Source organism: Narcine bancroftii, chromosome 2, assembly GCF_036971445.1.
Source record: "Narcine bancroftii isolate sNarBan1 chromosome 2, sNarBan1.hap1, whole genome shotgun sequence".
NCBI classification, from domain to species: domain Eukaryota; kingdom Metazoa; phylum Chordata; class Chondrichthyes; order Torpediniformes; family Narcinidae; genus Narcine; species Narcine bancroftii.
The window spans coordinates 255,651,440-255,673,723 of NC_091470.1; the positions used below are offsets into that span (position 1 = coordinate 255,651,440).

The following is a 22,284-nucleotide window of genomic DNA, read 5'->3' on the forward strand; positions in this document are numbered from 1 at the left end:
AATTCAGAATTAGCTCTGCTGAGGGATGGTTCATTAAGTTTGCAGATGGCATGAAGGTTGTAGGTGTTGTAGATAATGTAGAAGGTTGCCGTATGTTACAACAGAATGTAGACAGGATGCAGAGTTGGGTGGAGAAGTGCCAGATGGAGTTCAATCTGGATGTGTGAAATGATGCATTTTGGAAGGTCGAATTTGAAGTTGCTATATCTGGTTATGGCGAGATTCTTAATAGTGTAAAATAACAGAGGGACCTTGGGGTCCAAATCCATAGATCGCTCAAGGTGGCCATGTAGGTTGATAGGATAGTTAAGAAGACTTATGGTATGCTGGCCTTTGTTAGTAAGGGGATTGAATTCAAGAGTCTTTCTTTTCTTTTTAAAATATTCTTATTGAATTTAACATATAAATCCTACATACAAAATCATACAATATAACATATATCATGTTCATACACAAATTAAACATAAAATGTAAATCAAAAACCTATCTATAATTGTTTATTTAACTTATTTCTTTAAGACATCAAATTCTATCAATATGGTAATTCACAGTTTATCCCTTTCTCATTATATAATCCCAATATAGTTCTGGATAGAAAATAGATAAGATTAAATTAAACAATCCCTTTATATAGACAAAGGATGCATTCTATCCTAATTAATGATATGATCCATGACAACCATATTAAACCCATATTTAACTAATTAATCTAAAAATGGAAAGAGAAAAGAATAAAAGAAAATAAATATGCTGTCTAATCTATTCCTTCCCTCTAAACAAGGTGAACTTGTAAAATTGTAAAGATATTGATCAAAAAGCGATCTTCAGACACCGGACAGATAGACTCTGGAGCATCCAGGCTTCTTAAATCTTCCAATTATGATAGTAATCTATGAATGAGCCCTACATCTTGTTAAATTGAAACTCTATATCTTTTATGTTGTATCTAATTTTCTCCAGTCTTGTACAAGATATAACATCATGTAACCACTGGGCATGAGTAGGTGGAGAGTCATCCTTCCATTTTATTAAAATTGCTCGTCTAGCTATTAACAAGGTAAAAGCTAAAATTTTCTCATGGGTTGAAGTCAAGAGTCTATAATGGCATTGTTCTAATTTGATCTTTAGCATCTTTGAAAAAGTCTGAAAAATCTTTCCAAGATTTTTTTAAGTTAGGTCATTCGCTAAACATGAATCAATGAGGGTTCAAAAATTTTACACTTATCGCATAGTGGATCCACATCTGAGTAAAAATGGGATAATTTGACTTTAGACATATGTATCCTATGCACCACCTTAAATTGTAAAAAATAATGTCATGCACCAATTTATGCTTCATTAATCAAGAGTGGAAAACCAATCTTGGTCTGAAAAGGATAGTTCAAATTGCATTCCAAATCATTCTTAATCCCAGTCATTGAGGCTGCTCTTAAATCTAGCAGGTTATTAAAAAAAAATTGATATTAATCCACTCTGGGAAAACTGCAAATCAAAAAGCATATCAATAATTTTTTTCCAAGATTCGAGGAAAAACAGAAAGCTTAGACTGAACCAAATGCCTAACCTGTAAATATCTAAAAAAATGTCTATTGGTAAGTTTAAATTTGGCTTTAAACTGTTCAAAAGAAGCAAAATTCTTTCATATAAAAAGATCTCTATAACTTTTGATGCCTAATCTAAACCATTCCTTAAAACCTGCATCTAACAAGAAAAAGATAGTTATCAATAATAGGACTGACGAGAGAAAATATTTTTTCCTAAATTGTGTCCATATTCTCAACCTATTTCTCATTATCAGATTATGTGTCAATTTAGACAAGGAGAGGGGTGAAGAGCTACCTAAAATAACCAACATAGATGAATTTTTAGAAAAATTTAATTCCATTTCAACCCAAAAGGGGCGGTTCACTAATTTATCAAAACGTACCACTAAAAGTAAATTACCTTTGTTAACTGTCCAATACTAAAATCTAAGATTTGGTAATGATAATCCCAATTCCATTAAGTCTTTTGATGAGCTTTGTTTAAGCAAGGTTGTTCATCTTGCCGTATGTATGAGAAAATAAATGAATCTACTGAATCAAAAAAAAATTAAGAATAAAGATTGGTTAAGCTTGAAAAAATGTTCATTTTAATTGAATTGATACATCCAATCATTGTAATAGATGAAGGTGACCATCCCAATAGTAATCCTTTAATCTGATTAAATAATACCCAAATAATGCCAAATAATCAGGTCAAGATTGATCTTTCACTATTTTAAGTGGGAAATTGAGATATCTTGAAAAAGATCCTTTTTGTGGTAATAATTCACTCTTATTCAAATTTAATTTATAACCCAAAAACTTGGCTAACTTGGGTAAGCAAAGTTAATATGTTTGGTATAGAAACCTCAGGGTTTAGGAAAAAGAACAAGAGATCATCTGCATATAAGGATACGCATGTTCAACTCCATTTCTAGTTATTCCTATAAAATTTCTGCTCTCACGAAGAGCAACAGCTAAAGGTTCCAACACCAAATCAAAAAGTAAAGGACTTAATGTGCAACCTTGCCGAGTTCCCCTATATAGCCTAAAAAGTTTTGATTGTTGTAAATTAGAGCAAATTGAAACCATAGGATATGAATATAATAATTTAATCCATTTAATAAAATCTGGTCAAAAATTAACTTTTCTTAGTGTGGCAAACAAGTATTCCCATTCCGCTCTATCAAATGCTTTCTCATTGTCTAATGAAAGAACCCATTCCGTCGCTGGGGTGGAGGGTAAATATAATAATCGATATATATATTATACCAAGGAGAATGATATTTAATAAAACCAGTTTGGTCAGAATCAATAATTAATTGTAAAATATTTTCTAATCTATGAGCTAAAACTTCAGATAAAAATCTTCATATCTACATTAAGTAATGAAATAGGACAATAAGATACACATTTGATTGGATCTTTCCCTTTTTTCGGAATAAGAGATATACAAGCCTCATTGAAGGATTAGGGAAGCTTCTCATCCCTCAATGAGTCATCATTTAACATCTTAAGTGAGTTACAACTCTCCAGAGCCATGAAAGACCCCAAAGCTATTTCAACTTTATAAAATGTTGGTTAGATCACATTGCAGGCAGTCCCTGGGTTTTGAATGTCTGGGTTATGAACAACTCGTACTTACAAACGGGCTGTTCCGCAATTCACTCATGCACATAATTGTGCCCCAATTCATATGTGTACATAAATCTGCATTGTGGCGCCTCCTGTTGGAGCTCTGTGCAGAACAGCGGCTTGTCATTACAAACACCCTTTTTCAGCAGATGGACAGCCTGAAGACTACCTGGATGCATCCCCGATCCAAACACTGGCACCTCCTGGACTACGTCCTGGTGCGAGAAAGAGACAAACGAGATGTCCTCCACACCAGGGTCATGCCCAGCGTGGAATGTCACACTGACCACCGGCTGGTTCGCTGCAAGCTCAACCTTCACTTCAAGCCAAACCCCAGGAACAGTAGAGCCCCCAGAAAGAGGTTCAATGTTGGAAACCTGCAGTCAGACGAAGTGAGAAGAAACTTCCAGGCAAACCTCAAAGCAAAGCTCGAAGATGAAATCTGCCTCACGGACTCGTCCCCTGAAATCCTCTGGGATCAGCTGAAGACTACCATACTGCAATCCACTGAAGAGGTACTGGGCTTCTCCTCCAGGAAAAACAAGGACTGGTTCGACAATAACAGCCAGGAAATCCAGGAGCTGCTGGCAAAGAAGCGAGCTGCCCACCAGGCTCACCTTACAAAGCCGTCCTGTCCAGAGAAGAAACAAGCCTTCCGTTGCGCATGCAGCCATCTTCAGCGCAAACTCTGGGAGATCCAAAATGAGTGGTGGACTAGCCTCGCCAAGCGAACCCAGCTCAGCGCGGACATTGGCAGCTTCAGGGGATTCTACGAGGCTCTAAAGGCTGTGTACGGCCCCTCACCCCAAGTCCAAAGCCCGCTGCGCAGCTCAGACGGCAAAGTCCTCCTCAGCGACAAGATCTCCATCCTCAACCGATGGTCAGAACACTTCCAATCTCTTTTCAGTGCCAACCGCTCAGTCCAAGATTCCGCCCTGCTCCAGCTCCCTCAACAGCCCCTAAGGCTAGAGCTGGATGAGGTCCTCACCCAGGATGAGACATATAAGGCAATTGAACAACTGAAAAGTGGCAAAGCAGCAGGTATGGATGGAATCCCCCCAGAAGTCTGGAAGGCTGGCGGCAAAACTCTGCATGTCAAACTGCATGAGTTTTTCAAGGTTTGTTGGGACCAAGGAAAACTGCCTCAGGACCTTTGTGATGCCACCATCATCACACTGTACAAAAACAAAGGCGAGAAATCATACTGCTCAAACTATAGGGGAATCACGCTGCTCTCCATTGCAGGCAAAATCTTCGCTAGGATTCTCCTAAATAGAATAATACCTAGTGTCGCCGAGAATATTCTCCCAGAATCACAGTGCGGCTTTCGCGCAAACAGAGGAACTACTGACATGGTCTTTGCCCACAGACAGCTCCAAGAAAAGTGCAGAGAACAAAACAAAGGACTCTACATCAGCTTTGTTGACCTCACCAAAGCCTTCGATACCGTGAGCAGGACAGGGCTTTGGCAAATACTAGAGCGCATCGGATGCCCCCCAAAGTTCCTCAACATGGTTATCCAACTGCACGAAAACCAACAAGGTCGAGTCAGATACAGCAATGAGCTCTCTGAACCCTTCTCCATTAACAATGGCGTGAAGCAAGGCTGTGTTCTCGCACCAACCCTCTTTTCAATCTTCTTCAGCATGATGCTGTACCAAGCCATGAAAGACCTCAACAATGAAGACGCTGTTTACATCCGGTACCGCACGGATGGCAGTCTCTTCAATCTGAGGCGCCTGCAAGCTCACACCAAGACACAAGAGAAACTTGTCCGTGAACTACTCTTTGCAGACGATGCCGCTTTAGTTGCCCATTCAGAGCCAGCTCTTCAGCGCTTGACGTCCTGTTTTGCGGAAACTGCCAAAATGTTTGGCCTGGAAGTCAGCCTGAAGAAAACGGAGGTCCTCCATCAGCCAGCTTCCCACCATGACTACCAGCCCCCCCACATCTCCATCGGGCACACAAAACTCAAAACGGTCAACCAGTTTACCTATCTCGGCTGCACCATTTCATCAGATGCAAGGATCGACAACGAGATAGACAACAGACTCGCCAAGGCAAATAGCGCCTTTGGAAGACTACACAAAAGAGTCTGGAAAAACAACCAACTGAAAAACCTCACAAAGATAAGCGTATACAGAGCCGTTGTCATACCCACACTCCTGTTCGGCTCCGAATCATGGGTCCTCTACCGGCATCACCTACGGATCCTAGAACGCTTCCACCAGCGTTGTCTCTGCTCCATCCTCAACATTCATTGGAGCGACTTCATCCCTAACATCAAAGTACTCGAGATGGCAGAGGCCGACAGCATCGAATCCACGGTGCTGAAGATCCAACTGCACTGCGTAGGTCACATTTCCAGAATGGAGGACCATTGCCTTCCCAAGATCGTGTTCTATGGCGAGCTCTCCACTGGCCACCGTGACAGAGGTGCACCAAAGAAGAGGTACAAGGACTACCTAAAGAAATCTCTTGGTGTCTGCCACATTGACCACCGCCAGTGGGCTGATATCGCCTCAAACCGTGCATCTTGGCGCCTCACAGTTCGGCGGGCAGCAACCTCCTTTGAAGAAGACCGCAGAGCCCACCTCACTGACAAAAGACAAAGGAGGAAAAACCCAACACCCAACCCCAACCAACCAATTTTCCCCTGCAGCCGCTGCAACCGTGCCTGCCTGTTCCGCATCGGACTTGTCAGCCACAAACGAGCCTGCAGCTGACGTGGACTTTTACCCCCTCCATAAATCTTCGTCCGTGAAGCCAAGCCAAAGAAGAAAGGAGCCCAAATGCTGCATATGCATAATGCCCCCAATTACCTGACGAATGCTATAAAAAAAAGTTCCAGTTCTGCCTTACTTACAAATTTGGCTTATGGTCAGACCCAGGTAACGGAACTCATTCATAACCTGGGGACTGTCTGCATTATATTTGTCTCATTACAGGAAAGATGTGATTGTTTTGGAGAGGGTGCAGAGGAGATTTACCAGGATGTTGCCTGGATTAGAGAACCTGTCATGAGGAAAGGTTAATAGAGCTTCTCTTTAGAGCAAAAAAGAATGAGATGTGACTCATTAATGGTCTACAAGATTGAGAGGCATAGATAGGATGGACAACTGGCAGCACATTTTTCCCAGGGGAGGAAAGTTTAATGGAGAGGTCAGGGGCAAGTTATTTTACACAGAGAGTAGTGGGTGTCTGGAATGCAATGCCAATGATGATGGTGGAGGCTGGCACAAATGGACATTTAAAATATTCTTGGACAGGCACATAGATGCAAGAAAAATAGGTTATATAGGTGTGAGGCAGAGAAAGTTTAGATTATTGAGTAGGTTTATATAGGTCAGCTCAACATTGTGGGCCAAAGGGCATGTAATATTCTATGTATGTTCTATGTAAATGTGACCCCAGTGATCTGAAAGGAACTGTGGGAAACAGGGTCATGGTCAGATGAAATGCAGCATAAGAACTAACTCAGTGATTGAAACGAATGGGAAAGAATACTTGGTCAATCAGATTGGGATTTCTGAATCGTGTGATAACAGGTCATTGGCGATTAATCTATTTACTAGTCTGCAAAACAAATTCATCCTGGATACTATTTGTTTTGACTACCATGTGTATTGGCAAAGGAGGTTAGAGAATGTCCTTATTTTCTTGTATTGACTACATTGGAAAGGTGAGGTGCATACCTTGTAGTAATTTTGTATTTGAGATGCATGTGGAAGAGATGAATGGTTCTCTCAAACATCAAGCCATGGCAACATCCAGTCCACAGTCAATTGTATAACTAAAGGTAAATGTGGGTTGTAGGTTTGAATGTTTGTTAGAGCTGAAGCTTGTGGTTTTCAGTTGTGAGTCTTGTTCATGTGTTGAAATGTTTTAATCAATTTTGTTATATAAATGTATTTAACTAGCAAGCAGTTTTAATAACTTTGCAAATATTTAGTTTAATGGGGGAACAAATGCTATTTGTTATCTTCTGATATTTAATGTATATGTTGCTTGTTATTTATTGCATTCACTAGCCTTTCAATGGTATTTTGTAGCTGTATTACGTTTGTCTATTATTTCCTATTTATATATTCTTCAGTCTGTAGCACATTTATGATATTTAGCTGCTAACCTAGCCTTAACTCCTTGAGATCATTTTACTAAATTTGGTCATTGTAGCTATGCTGGGTAATTTTACTACTTGTAGGTTTTGGATTGCAAGCTGATACCTAGATTTCCTACATAAAAAAAATGTCTATCAAGTGTGTCATTTGGCTAAATTCAACTTCTTTAAGACATTTTTCAAATATATTTGGGATTTAAGTTAAGTTAGAGGTTAAACTATTTGATAACTGTAGGATAATGCTACACCCTGCAAGGTGAAATTTCACATATTTTCTCTCTCTCTCTTTCTTTCTCTCTTTATTTAAGAGAAAATGGATTTTTGCAGCTGGTACATTAACATTTGGTCATATATTTGGAACAAGTTCTGTTCCTTGGTAATCTAATCTAAATTCTAATGTTAAGTGGTCAGAGATCTGAATGTAAGATCAGCTGTTCCAGTGGCCAGCTGTGTTCTACTCATATGAAAGGTGAGTTGAGGACATTGGAAAGCAGGCATTTAAAAATGCCCAGTCTAGGATTTCCCATTTGTGCACTCCATTATGAATGATCACATTGAGAAACAAATCCTCTCTGCTAAAGATAGTTTCACCATTGCAAATTAACATTTTTTTTGATCCTGAGCCAGGGGATTAGCTATCGTCATAGGAGAAAATGTTCTAGTGGTGGTCTGGGGCATGGCCGTTGACCCGGTTAGGAGATTATGATGATTCTTTGTCAAATATGCTCAGAATCATGGACACTTATGAATATATATGCCCCGAATTTTGATGATGAACAATTTAAACAAATATATTTTTGAAAGTAACAGAAGGGTGTTGGAATGTTTTGACTGGAGGAGAATTTAACTTTTGTCTGGATCTGGTCTTAGACATGTTGGTGAGGAAGGCAGCAAGGGCCAGGGCTGCCAAATCTACCCTGCTCTTTATAAAAGAGTTGAATTTAATAGATACCTGGAGATGGCAATATCAGAGAGAGAGGGATTATTCCTTTTCCTTGAGACAACACGATTCCTACACTAGAATTGATTTATTTTTGGCATTGGCCCAATTGGAGGTTATGATAGTGGAGACCGAGTAGATGGCTTGGTTACTGTCTGACCATTCACTTTACACAGGCTATGGTGTAAAGATGGCGCCTTAATTCGTTGCTGTTGGGAAAACCAGAATTTTGTAGCTTCATTAGAGCTCAGATATATTTGTTCTGTGAGACAAACTGTCCCTCTACTGACAATAGTTTCTTACACTGAATGCTTATTTAAGGGGGCAGATAATTGGATAAACCAAAAGGGGGCATATGAAAGAGAGAAATTATTTGGAAAAGGAAATAGCCCAATTGGAGAAAGATTATCAACGGGCTCTGAGGAAAACTATAGGAATTTAATGAACAAAAATCTCAAATACAACATAATGCAACCATATAAGATAGAAAAGATGAACCTAAGATCTAAACAACAGTATTATGAGCTGGAAAAAAGGGCCCATAAAGTCTTGTCTTGGCAGGTGAGGGCGGAAGAGGTCTCGAGGACCATCAATGCGATTCAAATGGGGGGAAAACAAAATTTCATAGAAACCAAAGGAGATAAATGAAACATTTAGAAAGTTCTATATAGAGCTGTATAAATCAGGAACAGTGGGAGATGCCACTAAAATAGATGATTTCTTGCTTACATTGGAACTACCAAGTTTGGATCAAGATGAACAAGAGGGGCTGAGTGCCCCCTTCTCTAGAGAGGAGATTGAGAAAGCCCTAGGCTCATTGCAGGGGAGTAATGCCCCTTATTATGAAGGTGGTGGACAGGCAATGGAGACACATACCCTCCTGTAATATTTCTCATCAGCAATTATTACGGTGATCCCAAAAAAAGACAGGGACCCATTGAAACCTACCTCCTATAGGCCCATTTCATTATTGAATGTATATTATAAAACTATAGCAAAAACATTGGGCAATAGATTGGCTCAATATTTACCAAAGTTAACAAATCCAGATCAAGCCGAATTTGTACAAAAAAGACAATCAGTAGAAAATATATGGAAGTTACTCAATATAATGCATCTGGCGCAGTCAGGAGTGAATCGAGGCGTGATGTAGCTCTGGACATGGAGAAGGCCTTTGTTAGGCTGAGTGGGCTTTTTCAAAGTACTGGAGAGATTTAGATTGGAACAAACATTTATTAATTAGGTAAGGATACTCTATCATAAACCCCAAGCTAAAATTATTACATAATGGGCAAATGTTTTCAGTGTTCTTGTTGGGTAGGTCCAGGCCCCAGCATTGTTTATATTAGCTATTGAACTGATGGCAGAAGCCATCTGACGGGATCCAGACATAAAAGGATTCAAGGTGGGCCAGGTGGAGCATAAAATCAATTTATTCGTGGATGATGTGTTAGTATATTTGTCTGCCCCATTGGGGGGGGGGGGTGCTGTCGTTGGGCAGGCTGAGCACCACACTGGAGGTTTATTGCAAGATCTCTGGGTATAAGATATCTGGATATGAATGAAATCATGTCCTTGACAAAGAGGAATTACAGACAATACCAACAAGGGAGTCCATTTAAATGACCACAAGAGAGCATTAAATATTTTTTGCTCTGGAAGATTGAGGAGGACCTTGTTAGATGGAGAATCCTCTCCATAACTTTGTGGGCAGAGTTAATTGCATTAAAATGAAGGTAATGCCAAGACTGCAATATCTGTTTCAGTCCTTGCCCATTCCGTTGCTCCAGGGCTTCTTTAAGATGCTCAATGGATGTGTCAGAAAGCTCTTGTGGAATGGTAAAATGGCTAGAATCTCCATGGAAAAGTTCACGTGGGATTATAAATTGGGACATCTGAATTTGCTATATTTAAAAAAATATTATTGGGCGGCCAGACGAGGTTTTTATTGCCTCACTCTTTGAGGGAGGTCGTACGCCCTCCTTGGCACAAATTGGACTACACATGGTTGGAGAAAAAAATACCAGGAGAGTTTATATATAAATGGGGCATTAAATTGATATCAATGAAAAAGGATAACTCCATATTAAAACATGTAATTCAGATGTGGCAAAAAAACAAATCAATGTATTGGAATAAAGGTGGGGATATCTCCTAAAGTGCCCTTGATCCAGAACAAATTTATACCCATGACTCTGGTTAATAAGATCCTGGAAAACTGGTGCAAGGGCACTTTATGTGATTCGAACAGTTAAGGAATAAATATGATTTGTCTAATAAAACTTTCTTCTGCTATCTTCAGCTAAGATTTTTCTTAAGGGATAATTTAGGGCAGTCTTTGGCCATGCCCGTGTGCAGTGACATGGAGATTCTAATTTGAAAGGGGAATACACGCAAGTTCATCTCTATGGTGTATCTCCTATTCCAAAATGAGGGCCAGAAGCTGGGCTTACACAGGTCAAGGGAAAGGTGGAAGACAGACTTGGGCACAACAATCCACAAGCGGTGCTGGTCAGACTTGTGTCTGGACACCATAACAGCAGTTATTAATGCCAGGTACAGGTTGTTGCAATATAACTTCCTGCTTCAACTATTCTTCACATCACAAAAATTACATAAATCTAAATAAGAAATTTTGATAATGTGCTTTAGGTGAGGTGTGGAGATTGGAACATTTATCCATTCAACTGGGCTGTGTACAAAGGTGAGATCCTTCTTGGAAGACCTGGGGGACATTCTGAAAAAAAAAATTACAAAGGTGGATTTTCCACATGATCCAGAATTGTACCTTCTAGGAAATATTATGGACGTGAGATATAGATGAGGGTTGTAAGAACAGAATGACAGTTGTCATGGGAGACTTTAACTTCCATGTAGATTGGGAAAATCAAGTTGGTCAAGCTAGTTTGGAGGAATACGTCATAGAATGCATTTGTGATACCTATCTTGAGCAGCATGTTAGGGAACCAACAAGAGAGAATGCTATTTTAGATCTAGTATCATGCAATGAGATAGGTAAATTTAACGACCTAGTTGTTAGGGACCCTCGTAGAAAAAGCAATCATAGTATGATTGAATTTCTCATACAGATGGAGAGTGCAATAGTTAGATCTAAAACTAGTGTATTATGCTTGAACAGAGGAGACTACAAAAGGATGAGGGAGGAATTGGTTAGCATGGACTGGGAGCATTGGCAGAACAGTTGAGGAACAGTGGAAGACTTTCAAAGAAATATTTCACAGTGCTCAACAAAAATAAATTCCCGTTAAAAACTAGAGCAGAAAGAGAAGGAAGAGCCAGCTTTGGTTAACTAAAGAAATAAAGGAAAGTATAGTTAAAAGCTCATGTGTACAAAGTCACCAAGAGCAGTGGGAAACTAAAGGATTGGAAAAACTTTTAAAAGGCAGTAAAGGACAACTAAACGAGAAATATGGAAAGGGAAGAAGGATTATGAAGGTAAATTAGCATACAAATAGAAAAAAAATGTTATAAATATATAAAACGGAAGAGGGTGACTAGAGTCAATATAGGTCTCTTGAAAGATGAGTAAGGGAAATTGATATTGAGTAATAAGAAAATGGCCAAGGCATTGAACAGAAATTTTGAGTCAATCTTCATGGTGGAAGACACGTCCAGCATGCCAAAGAGTGGTATTAGGGATGTGAAAGGAGGTGAGGGCCTTGATAAGGTAATTGTTACAAATGAGATAGTGATGAGCAAACTAATGGTACTGAAGGCAGACAAATCCCCTGGTCCCGATGGGATGCATCCCAGGGTACTGAAGGAAATGGTGGACATTATAATCAATGTGTTGGAAGTCATTTAACAAAATTCTCTTGATTCGGGGCTGCTCCCAGCTGATTGGAAGACAGCAAATGTCACGCCACTTTTTAAAAAGGGATGTAGGCAGAAGTCGGGTAACTATGAGCTAAACGTCTGTAGTCAGGAAAATGCTTGAAGCTATCATTAAGGATGAAATAGTGAGAAATTTAGAACGAAGGGGTTCCATCAGGCCGATGCAACATGGATTCTGAAAGGGCAGGTCTTGTTTGACAAACTTTCTGGAGTTCTTTGAGGATATAATGGGTTCAGTAGATAGAGGGGAACAGATTGATGTTGTATATTTGGATTTACAGAAAGTGCTTGATAAGGTACCACATAAGAGTCTTATCAATAAGATATAGATGAATGGAGTTGGGGGAAGTATATTGGCATGGATTAAGGATTGGTTAACTGACTGAAGGCAGAGAGTCAGGATAACTGGGTGTTTTTCTGATTGGCAGACAGTGGCAAGTGGGGTCGGTCCTGGGCTTGCAGCTGTTCACCATTTACATTTTATGATTTGGAAGAGGGAACAGAGTGTAGTTTAGACAAATTTGTGGATGATACTAAACTGAGTGGAAAAGCAAATTGTACAGAGAATGTGGTGAGGTTGCAGAAAGGTATAAAGTTAAGTGAGTGGGCAAAGGTGTGGCAGATGAAGTACAACGTTAGTAAATGCGAGGTCATCCACTTTGGTAGGAAAAATAGAAGAGCAGATTATTATTTAAATGGTGAAAAACAGCAGCCTGCTGTTGTGCAGAAGGAGTTTGGAGTGCTTGCGCATGAATCGCAAAATGTTGGGTTGCAGGTACTATAAGATGTTATTAAGAAGGCAAATGGAATGTTGGCCTTCATTGCTAGAGGAATTGAATTCAAGAGCAGGGAGGTCATGCTGCAACTATACAAGGTACTGGTGAGGCTGCACCTCGAATACTGTGTGCAGTTCTGGTCTCCATACTTGAGGAATGATATACTGGCCTTGGAGGCAGTCCAGGGGAAGTTCACCAGGTTGATCCCAGAGATGAGGGGATTCACCTACAATTATTGCCTGGGATTATAGTCAATTGAATTCAGAAGAATGAGAGGATTTCTTATAAAACATATAAAAATAATGAAAGGGATAGATAAGATAGAGGTAGGAAAATTGTTTTCACTGGTAGGTGAGACCAGAACTAGGGGACACAGCCTCAAGATTCAGGGGAGTAGATTTAAGACGTAGATGAGAAAAAACAGTTTTTCCCAGAGAGTAGTGAATCTGTGGAATTCTCTGCCCAGGGGAAACTGTTGAGGTTGCTTCATTAAACAGATTTAAAGTTGGATAGATTTTTTTCATAAAAAAGGAATTAATGGATATGGGGAAAAGGCAGGTAGGTGGAGTTGAGTCAATGATCAGATCAGCCATGATCTTATTGAATGGTGGAGCATGCTCAACTGGCCGAATAGCCTACTCCTGCTCCTATTTCTTATGTTCTTATGAGTTTTAAACTGTCCAGATACCAAATTCAGTTTGTGACGGTCACCTTGTCGGTAGCCAGGAAGTGTATAGCAGTCACGTGGAAGTCCAACTCCTGACTAAATATTATACGATGGAATATGGAAATGCAGAGTTGTATTCCCCTGGAAAAAGTCACGTAAAATTTAAAGAGGAAATATAGCACATTTGTTAGGGTGTGGCAACCCTATCTGCAACACATTGGTATGCAGATATAATTATTCCACTTCTGAATAAAGGAAATGCAACAATCTGTGCCAGTAGTGAAATGATTGAGACCAATGAAGAGGTTGTGGCGTAGATGACGTACTCTTGTATTCTGTTCCTTATCTATTTTTTATTTTCAGTTTCTTTGTGTTTTTAAATTCTCTTAAGGGTTTGTGACTTTACCAATATTTGTTTTTTTGTATTTGTTTAATTTATATAATCTTTGTTGTATTAGGACAGTGATTCTCAACCTTTTTCTTTCCACTCACATACCACTTTAAGTATTCCCTATCCTATGCCATAGATGTTCTGTGATTAGTAAGGGATTGCTTAAGATGGTATGTAGGTGGAAAGAAAAAGTTTGAAAACCACTGTTTTAATTGTACCTAATTGACTTGTTATGTGCATGGTTTCATAACTCCAAAGGAAATGGGCCAATGGCAATTTTTCTCAAGCAAAATACTTAGTAACAGTTGGGTATAAAGCAGTGATTTTCAGCCTTCCCTTCCCACTCACGTACCACCTTAAGCAATCCCTTACTAATCACAGAGCACCTATGGCATAGGATAGGGAATACTTAAAGTGGTATGTGAGTGGAAAGAAAATGGTTGAGAACTGCTATATTAGGGTATGGAAGGAAGGAGAGAGGAGTAGTGGAAACATAGCCTCTATATGTTATGTACTATTGTGTTTGGATTTATATGAGTCTTTGAAAATCAAAAAAAGATATTAAAACTTTTTTTTGTCTTGCAAGCTCTCAAATGTGACATAAAAGTGGTGGTGTGATACTTAAAAATAAGTTTGGATATATTTTCAGATGTATGCTGGAGTTAAATGTTGAGACTGGTAACTTTTTATGTCAGAATGATCAAAGCATTCATGATGAGAAATTTTCCACAAAGCAAATAATTTGTGCCTGGTACCATTAACCACAAATGAAACATAATCCAAATGATAAATAGCCACTTATTTTGTGTTACTTGTAGTTGAAAGTCGATGTTTACATTCCAATCTGCATAGGTCACCAGGACTACAGGCTCATTGATGACAGCTCAGTGTTCAACACTATCATAACAGCAAAACTTGTAATGAAACTAAGATCTGGGATTCTGTTCATTCCTCTGCATTGACTTCCTCATCAGCAAAACCCCAATCAATGCAGATTGGTAACATTGCCTCCTCCTACACAGTGACTCTACTATTCCCTATACACTCATGATTGTGTCTCCAATGCAGTCTATAAATTTGTAGATGATGCCACCATTGTTGGCTGAATAACTGGAAATGATGAATCACAATGTAGGACAGATATCAAGAATCTGGTCGGGTGGCACCAGCATCAACAAGACCAAGGAGTTTATTGTAGATTTTAGGAAGGGGAGGCTGAGGGAACATATGCCATCTTCATTGATGGGTCGGCGCCTTCAAGTTTTTGGGAGTCCACATATCAGAGGACCTCTCCTGGAGCCAGCACATTGTGGTAATTATGAAGACATACTAATGCCTCTGCTTTCTAAGAACTCTGATGAGATTTGACCTGTCTTCAAAATGCTCAATCAAACTTCGACAAGTGCACTGTGGAAAGTACACAGATTGGTTGCATAACCTGGTTTGGTCATTTTATTGTCCAGGAACGCAGAAGGTAGCAAACATGACCAAAGTAGCCAACATCATAAAGGGCCCTCCATTACCCTTGTCGTCACAGTCTCTTCTCAATGCAACTTGGGAAGAACGTAGAGACACCTGAAATTCACCACTTCTCGGTTCGAGAACCATTTTTATCCAATGGCTGTTGAACCTACCTTTACTTCCCAAACCATACTTCCAGCTCCTTAAAAAGACCTGCCTGCACTGTTGAAAACCACTTTTTAATCTTCTACTTACTGTAACTATGAACATATGTATTTATCCATCCTTTGTAGTTCTTATCTCTTTCTGCATTGGTGTCATTTAATGTATACTATTGTTTTTTTTTACAAAAAGTACCTATTTGAATGCATCAAGTAAGAAATTTGGTGCAGATTTGTATACCTACAAAATGTGCTACCTTGGACTTCTGAATTCCAAAGAATGACATTCTTATTTGATATTTACTTTTCCACAAATTTAATTATGTAGGCTTTGTACGGGTTACAAATAATGCACCCAGTGCAGTATTTTGCAAATTATAATAGTAATCTGTAACTACCTCTTTTGAGATACTGAGAGGCTGGAACATGCACGACTGCCAATACTAATTATAAGCTGCATTAATTCCTCTGACTATATCTGAAGAATCAATTATTTTGTTTTTTCTAGATAAAGCAAGAACGACCAGAACAGTTGCCTGATGTGAAATCATTAGTCAATGAAAAGTTTAATGAACTGAAAAATCTGAACAAAGATGAAGATCTCCTCAAAACTGATAAATATCTACACTTTAAAAGTCAGCTTAATGAGATGAAAAAGCAAGGTAACTCCCTTGGTTATTTCATATATCTGATTCTTTCTTTAGTGTATATAACCATATCATGGGATGGTAGCTTTTGAAGATGCTCCATACTGTAGTGAAAATTCATCCATAGTAATTAACAAAATATAGGAATGTGATAATTGCAAAAGTGGGGCTGGTGTGGGGGGGGACGGACATGATCCATCTGTTGGGTTTTTTTCTGTACTGTTCTCTCCAATATGACTCTCGATGTTTGCTAACCCATAATGCTAGATGGTTGTGGGAACAAAAAATATTGTTATTTATAGCAACATTTTTCCTTGTTTTTCTCTTTTACTTTCGTCATTTACTGGATATTTTAGACATTCTGCCCAGCCAGTTGACCCTTGCAGCACTTTGTTCCTTAAAGCTAAAATAATGCTTCACTCTTTGCGGCCACACCAGCTGTTTCATTGATCTTGGGTTCCTTTTGAGTACATCAGCTTTTGATTTACATTATATGCTCTTTTCTGGAGGACTGCAGTTTAAATAAAAAGTCTTTGCAAAACTCAATCTTAAACTACACAAGATTATTTTATGTTAAAATTCATATTAAAAATCTAATTTTGGTCTTGGGTTACACATGATGTTAAGAGGATGGATGGAGTACGGTACATCTTTTTGTCATTGGGCAGAAGTTAATTTTTAGTAGAAAGGAGCATGAAACACAACTTTTATTTTGAACAGATTTAATACTGAATAAAATGTAGACTAGCTGTTTCTTTTATTAGAGATTTTTCAAATCAACTTTGTAGAACACATTTGAAATGTTGAAAACTAGTCTGAGATTAATTTTGTTATTATTAATTTATCATAAATTATCTTTTATTGCTTTCAGTGAATATTTGATAAAATGTATTTTTTGAGTATTTTTTCCTGAAGTGTTGTTTTGATATCATTATAATCTTTTTTCCCTACCCTGGGGAGAAAAGGACCATGTGTGGTGACCCACTTATCAGCAAGAGAAACAGCTCCCAAAATGGCAGACATGCTGTGGAAAATGCAGGAAATTGACCTGCATCCAACACTGGTTTTTATCTGGGCTGATTACATCACTTCAAATCTATGTGGCGGAAGCAGTGATGTATATAAGCCCAGCAGCAAGCCTGGAGGTATCAGTGTGTCCATTGACCTTCCTGTGTATACATCAACTCGACAATGCGTACAGCGATTCCACAACGTGTACACTGATGTCTGTAGTAGCTTTGCTACATTGGTGTCCCCCGATGGTCCAAATGATATTTGGACCTCAACGTGTAAAATTTTTCTTTGATGCATGCGGTGGCTCTGAATCTGCCAACATTTTGGACTTCCCAACCACATGTATGGTTTGACCAAGCAGAAGTCCAATTTCAGTTGAGGCAAATAACATCTGATTCCACATGGTACTACTATGTAGTAAGTGCCCTGAATCAAAAGATAGCATGCTAAGTTTCCGATTTTTTTTTTCTTGAAGCAGCCTCCAGAGGAGGGCAAGTATATGGTGCTCAAGAGTCTGCTCATCCATACCTTTGGCCTCTCACGACGTGAATGAGCAGCCTGTTTACTTCACTTGGATGACTTGGGAGACAGGACCTCTTCCGTGCTCATGAATGAAATGCTGGACTAGTGGAAGGGCATAGGCCCTTCCTCATGTTTGAGCAGGCTTCCTTGGAGCATTTGCCAGAAGATATCCACATGCTGCTGGCCATTGAGGATTTCAATGACCCATGGAGAGTCATGGCCTGTGCTGACATTCTATGGTGGGCTAAGAAAGTGTGACATCCATAGGACAGGTGACCAGATCCTGCTCACAGCAGCATGACTGTGCAACTCCAACATTAGACTGCCAGCAGGGTCAATCAAATCTGTTTTCAGATTGCCAGTTGGCCAGGGGACAACAGGATGAAAATAGCACGCATTGGTGTTTCTACCATCAACGATGGGGTGTAGAAGCTCGCCACTGCTGAGCTCCCTATGCGTTTCAGGGAAACTCCGGGACCAGCTGTTGCTAATGGCGGTGGTGGCTAGCCATCAAGACAGCCTTTTATATGTCTGGGATAGACATTCCAGCTGGCATTTCTTGGTGGATACAGGGGCTAAGATCAGTGCGCTTCCCCCTTTGGGGCGTGACACAATTAACAGAAAACCTGGGCCATCATTGAGAGCTGCAAACTGTAGTACTATCCAGACCTTTGGCATACATAGGATCCCACTTCAATTTGGCGATACAAAGTTCACGTGGATGCTCACATTGGGTGTGGTTGCACAACTGCTACTGGGAGCTAATTTTCTCAGAGCACATGGCCTGCTAGTTGATCCAGAGCAGTGGTTCCCAACCTTTTACTTTCTACTCACATACCACTTTAAGTATTCCCTATGCCATAAGTGCTCTGTGATTAATAAGGGATTGCTTAAGGTGGTATGTGGGTGGAAAGAAAAAGTTTGAAAACCACTGTTTTAATCATTCCAAATTGATTTGTTATGTGCACAGTTTCATAACTCCAAAGGAAGTGGGCCAATGACAATTTTTCTCAAGCAAAATATTTCAGTAATAATTGGGTCTAGAGCAGTGATTCTCAACCTTCCCTTCCTACTCACATATCACCTTAAGCAATCACTTACTAATCACAGAACACTTATGGCATAGGGAATACTTAAAGTGGTATGTGAGTGGAAAGTAAAAGGTTGGGAACCACTGATCTAGAGGGACGAAGGCTCGTTTATACCAACACTTTCTAGACCTTCACTCTAGGTGAGGCCAAGCTGCCAGCCTTGTATTTAGACTCTGTTACTCTTTCAGAGAATGAATTTGCTAGTTTGTGGAATTCCTTGCAACAATTACGCTGCATTTCACCTCGGTGATGCCAAAACATGGAGTGCAGCATCGCATACCAACCGAAGGGCCATTGCTGCATGCCCAAGCTCACAGGCTCCCTCCAGATAAATATTGTCTGGCCAAAGAGGAGTTTGAAAGGATGATGGACATGGGTATTGTACAACGATCTGATAGTTCCTGGGCCTCCCCGCTCCACATGGTACCCAAGACCGGAGGCAGATGGAGACCCTGTGGTGAATACTACAGGTTGAACAAGGTTAGCGCACTGGATCACTACCCGGTACTGCATTTATAGGACTTCACATCCAACCTGCAGGGAGTCTGCATCTTTTCCAAGGTGGACCTGGTCTGGGAGTATCATCAGATGCCGGTCCACTTGGATGACATTCCAAAAATGGCTATTATTACACCCTTTGGCTTTTTAAAATTCAGATGGATGCCCTTTGAGCTCAAGAATGTTTAATGGACAGAGTAGGACATAATCTCAACTTTATCTTCATATACCTAGTCGACGTACTTATTGCTAGCTGCAGTTGTCAGAAAGATCTGTGCAAAGTTTTCACTCGTTTGAATGAGTTTGGGCTGACCATCAATTCAGCCAAGTGTCAATTCTGTTTAGTAACCATCGACTTCCTGGGCCATAGAATCAATAAATACAGAGCAAAGGCTCTATCGGAAAAGGTTGAGGAGATCTGGGCATTCGCTAACCCCCGCACAGTTAAAGGCCTCCAGGAGTTCGTTGGAATGGTGAACTTTTATTGCCGGTTTCTACCTTCAGTGGCTCGCATTATGTGACCTTCTTCACCCTGGCAAGACAAGGGATGTCATTTGGGATGAAGAATCATCGGGAGCATTCGAGAATGCCAAGGAAGCACTGGCTAATGCTGCATTGCTGGTCCACCCAAGAATGGATGTCCTGACAGCCCTGACAATGGATGCCTCCAGTATCCATCTGGAACAGTACATCGATGGGGATTGGAAATCATTGGCTTTCTTTTGCAAGCATCTAAGACCCCACCAGAATTCAAATACAGTGATTTTGATTGAGAATTGTTGGTACTGTACCTAGCTATCAGACATTTCAGGTTCTTTCTAGAAGGCAGGCATTTCTCGGCATTTACATACCACAAGCCATTTACATTTGCCTTCACTAAGGTATCAGATTCATGGTTGGCTCGTCAACAGAGGCATTTATCATATATTTCTGAGTTCACGACAACTATCGAACACATCTCAGAAAAGATGTGTTGTCTCACCTGGCCATACAATACATGCAGACCTTAGCCCAAGGGGTGAACTACGATGCGTTCGCGAAAGCGCAACAGGCAGTTGAAGAAATTCTGCGTTACGGAACAGAAGACTCAAACCTGCAGCTGGAGGAAATTCCAATAGGCCCAGGGGAGCTCAAACTCCTGTGTGACATATCTATAGGTCGTCTTTGCCTAATCATTCCGGTGACCTGGAGGTGACATGTATTTGATGTGGTACATGGGTTGGCCCATCAGAAGGACTGGCTGGATGGTTGCCAACAGATTTGTGTGACTTGGTCTTCGAAAACAGGTCAGCAAATGGGTGAAGACATGCACTCGATGCCGGACATCCAAAGTCCAGCAACACATAAAAGCCCCACTACAATGTTTTGAGCTGACATATTGGATGTTTGACCACGTACGTGTGGACATTGTAAGCCCCCTGCTGGTATCATGTGGTTCTTGTTTTCTTCTCACTATAGTGGATCGGGCTACATGGTGGCTATAGGCGGTTCCACTGGTAGACATGACTGCCAACACCTGTGCCACGGCCCTCATTTCCACCTGGATAGCTCGTTTTGGTCTGCCAGCACACATCATATCTGACAGGGGTGCCTAATTCACATCAAGCCTGTGGTCAGCAGTGGCCACCCTACTTGGAACCAAGTTGCGCCACACAACTACGTACCACCCACAATCTAAAGGACTAGTAGAAAAGTTCCAAGTTCCACAGGCATTTGGAATTGGCGCTAATGGTGTGTTTGCAGGGACCTAACTGGGTTGATGAATTGCTGTGGGTATTCTTGGGCATACGAACGGCACCTAAGGATGATATAGGTGCCTCATTGGCAGAGCTGGTCGACGGCATGCCCCTGATGGTTCCAGGAGAATTCGTATCAGACTCACAAGGATGGGAGGAGACGCCCGCAAAGGTCCTAAGCAAGCTCTGCGAGAAGCTTGGTTCTTTAGCGCCAATACCGACATCTCAACACGGTCAGGCCAGGTCCTATGTACCCCAGAACTTGCAGGAATTCAAGTATGTTTTCTTACAGAAAGGAGCACACTGAGCATCATTTCAGTGGTACTAAGACGCAATGGTTTGACGTACATTTTGGACATTGGAGGTAAAGAGGAAGCTTTTACAACTGACCGCCTCAAACCTGCTATCCAGATCTGGAAGGGCCAGTCATGGTTCAGGCACCTCAGCAGAGATGAAGGCCACCTAAACAAAACAATATACAGATTTTGGGGCACACAGCAGGATTGCCGGTTCTGCGGGAGTGGAGGGGGCATGTGGCAACCCACTTACCAGCAAGTGAACTGGCTCCCAAAATGGTGTATGTGATGTGGAAAATGTGGGAAATTGACCTGCATCCAACACAGGTTTTTAATCTGGGCTAATGACATCACTGATGATGTCACTTCCTGTCCATGTGACAGAAGTAGTGGTGTATATAAGCCCAGCATATAAGCCTGGAGGTGTCAGTCTTGCACTAGACTCCACAGCATGTACATCGACTTCCCCATGTTTCTTTGGCTTGGCTTCGCGGACGAAGATTTATGGAGGGGGTAAAAGTCCACGTCAGCTGCAGGCTCGTTTGTGGCTGACCAGTCCGATGTGGGACAGGCAGACACGGTTGCAGCGGCTGCAGGGGAAAACTGGTTGGTTGGGGTTGGGTGTTGGGTTTTTCCTCCTTTGCCTTTTGTCAGTGAGGTGGGCTCTGCGGTCTTCTTCAAAGGAGGTTGCTGCCCGCCAAATTGTGAGGCGCCAAGATGCACGGTTTGAGGCGATATCAGCCCACTGGCGGTGGTCAATGTGGCAGGCACCAAGAGATTTCTTTAGGCAGTCCTTGTACCTTTTCTTTGGTGCACCTCTGTCACGGTGGCCAGTGGAGAGCTCGCCATATAACACGATCTTGGGAAGGCGATGGTCCTCCATTCTGGAGACGTGACCCACCCAGCGCAGCTGGATCTTCAGCAGCGTGGACTCGATGCTGTCGACCTCTG

At 40.8% G+C, this 22,284-nt stretch overlaps 1 protein-coding gene across 3 annotated transcripts in view; it reads left to right on the forward strand.

Moving 5' to 3' along the window:
• nsmce2 (NSE2 (MMS21) homolog, SMC5-SMC6 complex SUMO ligase) overlaps positions 1-22,284 on the forward strand; it is a 172,462-nt gene that overhangs the window by 43,451 nt on the left and 106,727 nt on the right. For all 3 annotated transcript variants that reach the window (XM_069920913.1, XM_069920912.1, XM_069920914.1), the window contains exon 4: positions 16,038-16,191. In XM_069920913.1, coding sequence (XP_069777014.1) covers positions 16,038-16,191 — 154 coding nt within the window. The remainder of the gene's footprint in view (positions 1-16,037; positions 16,192-22,284) is intronic.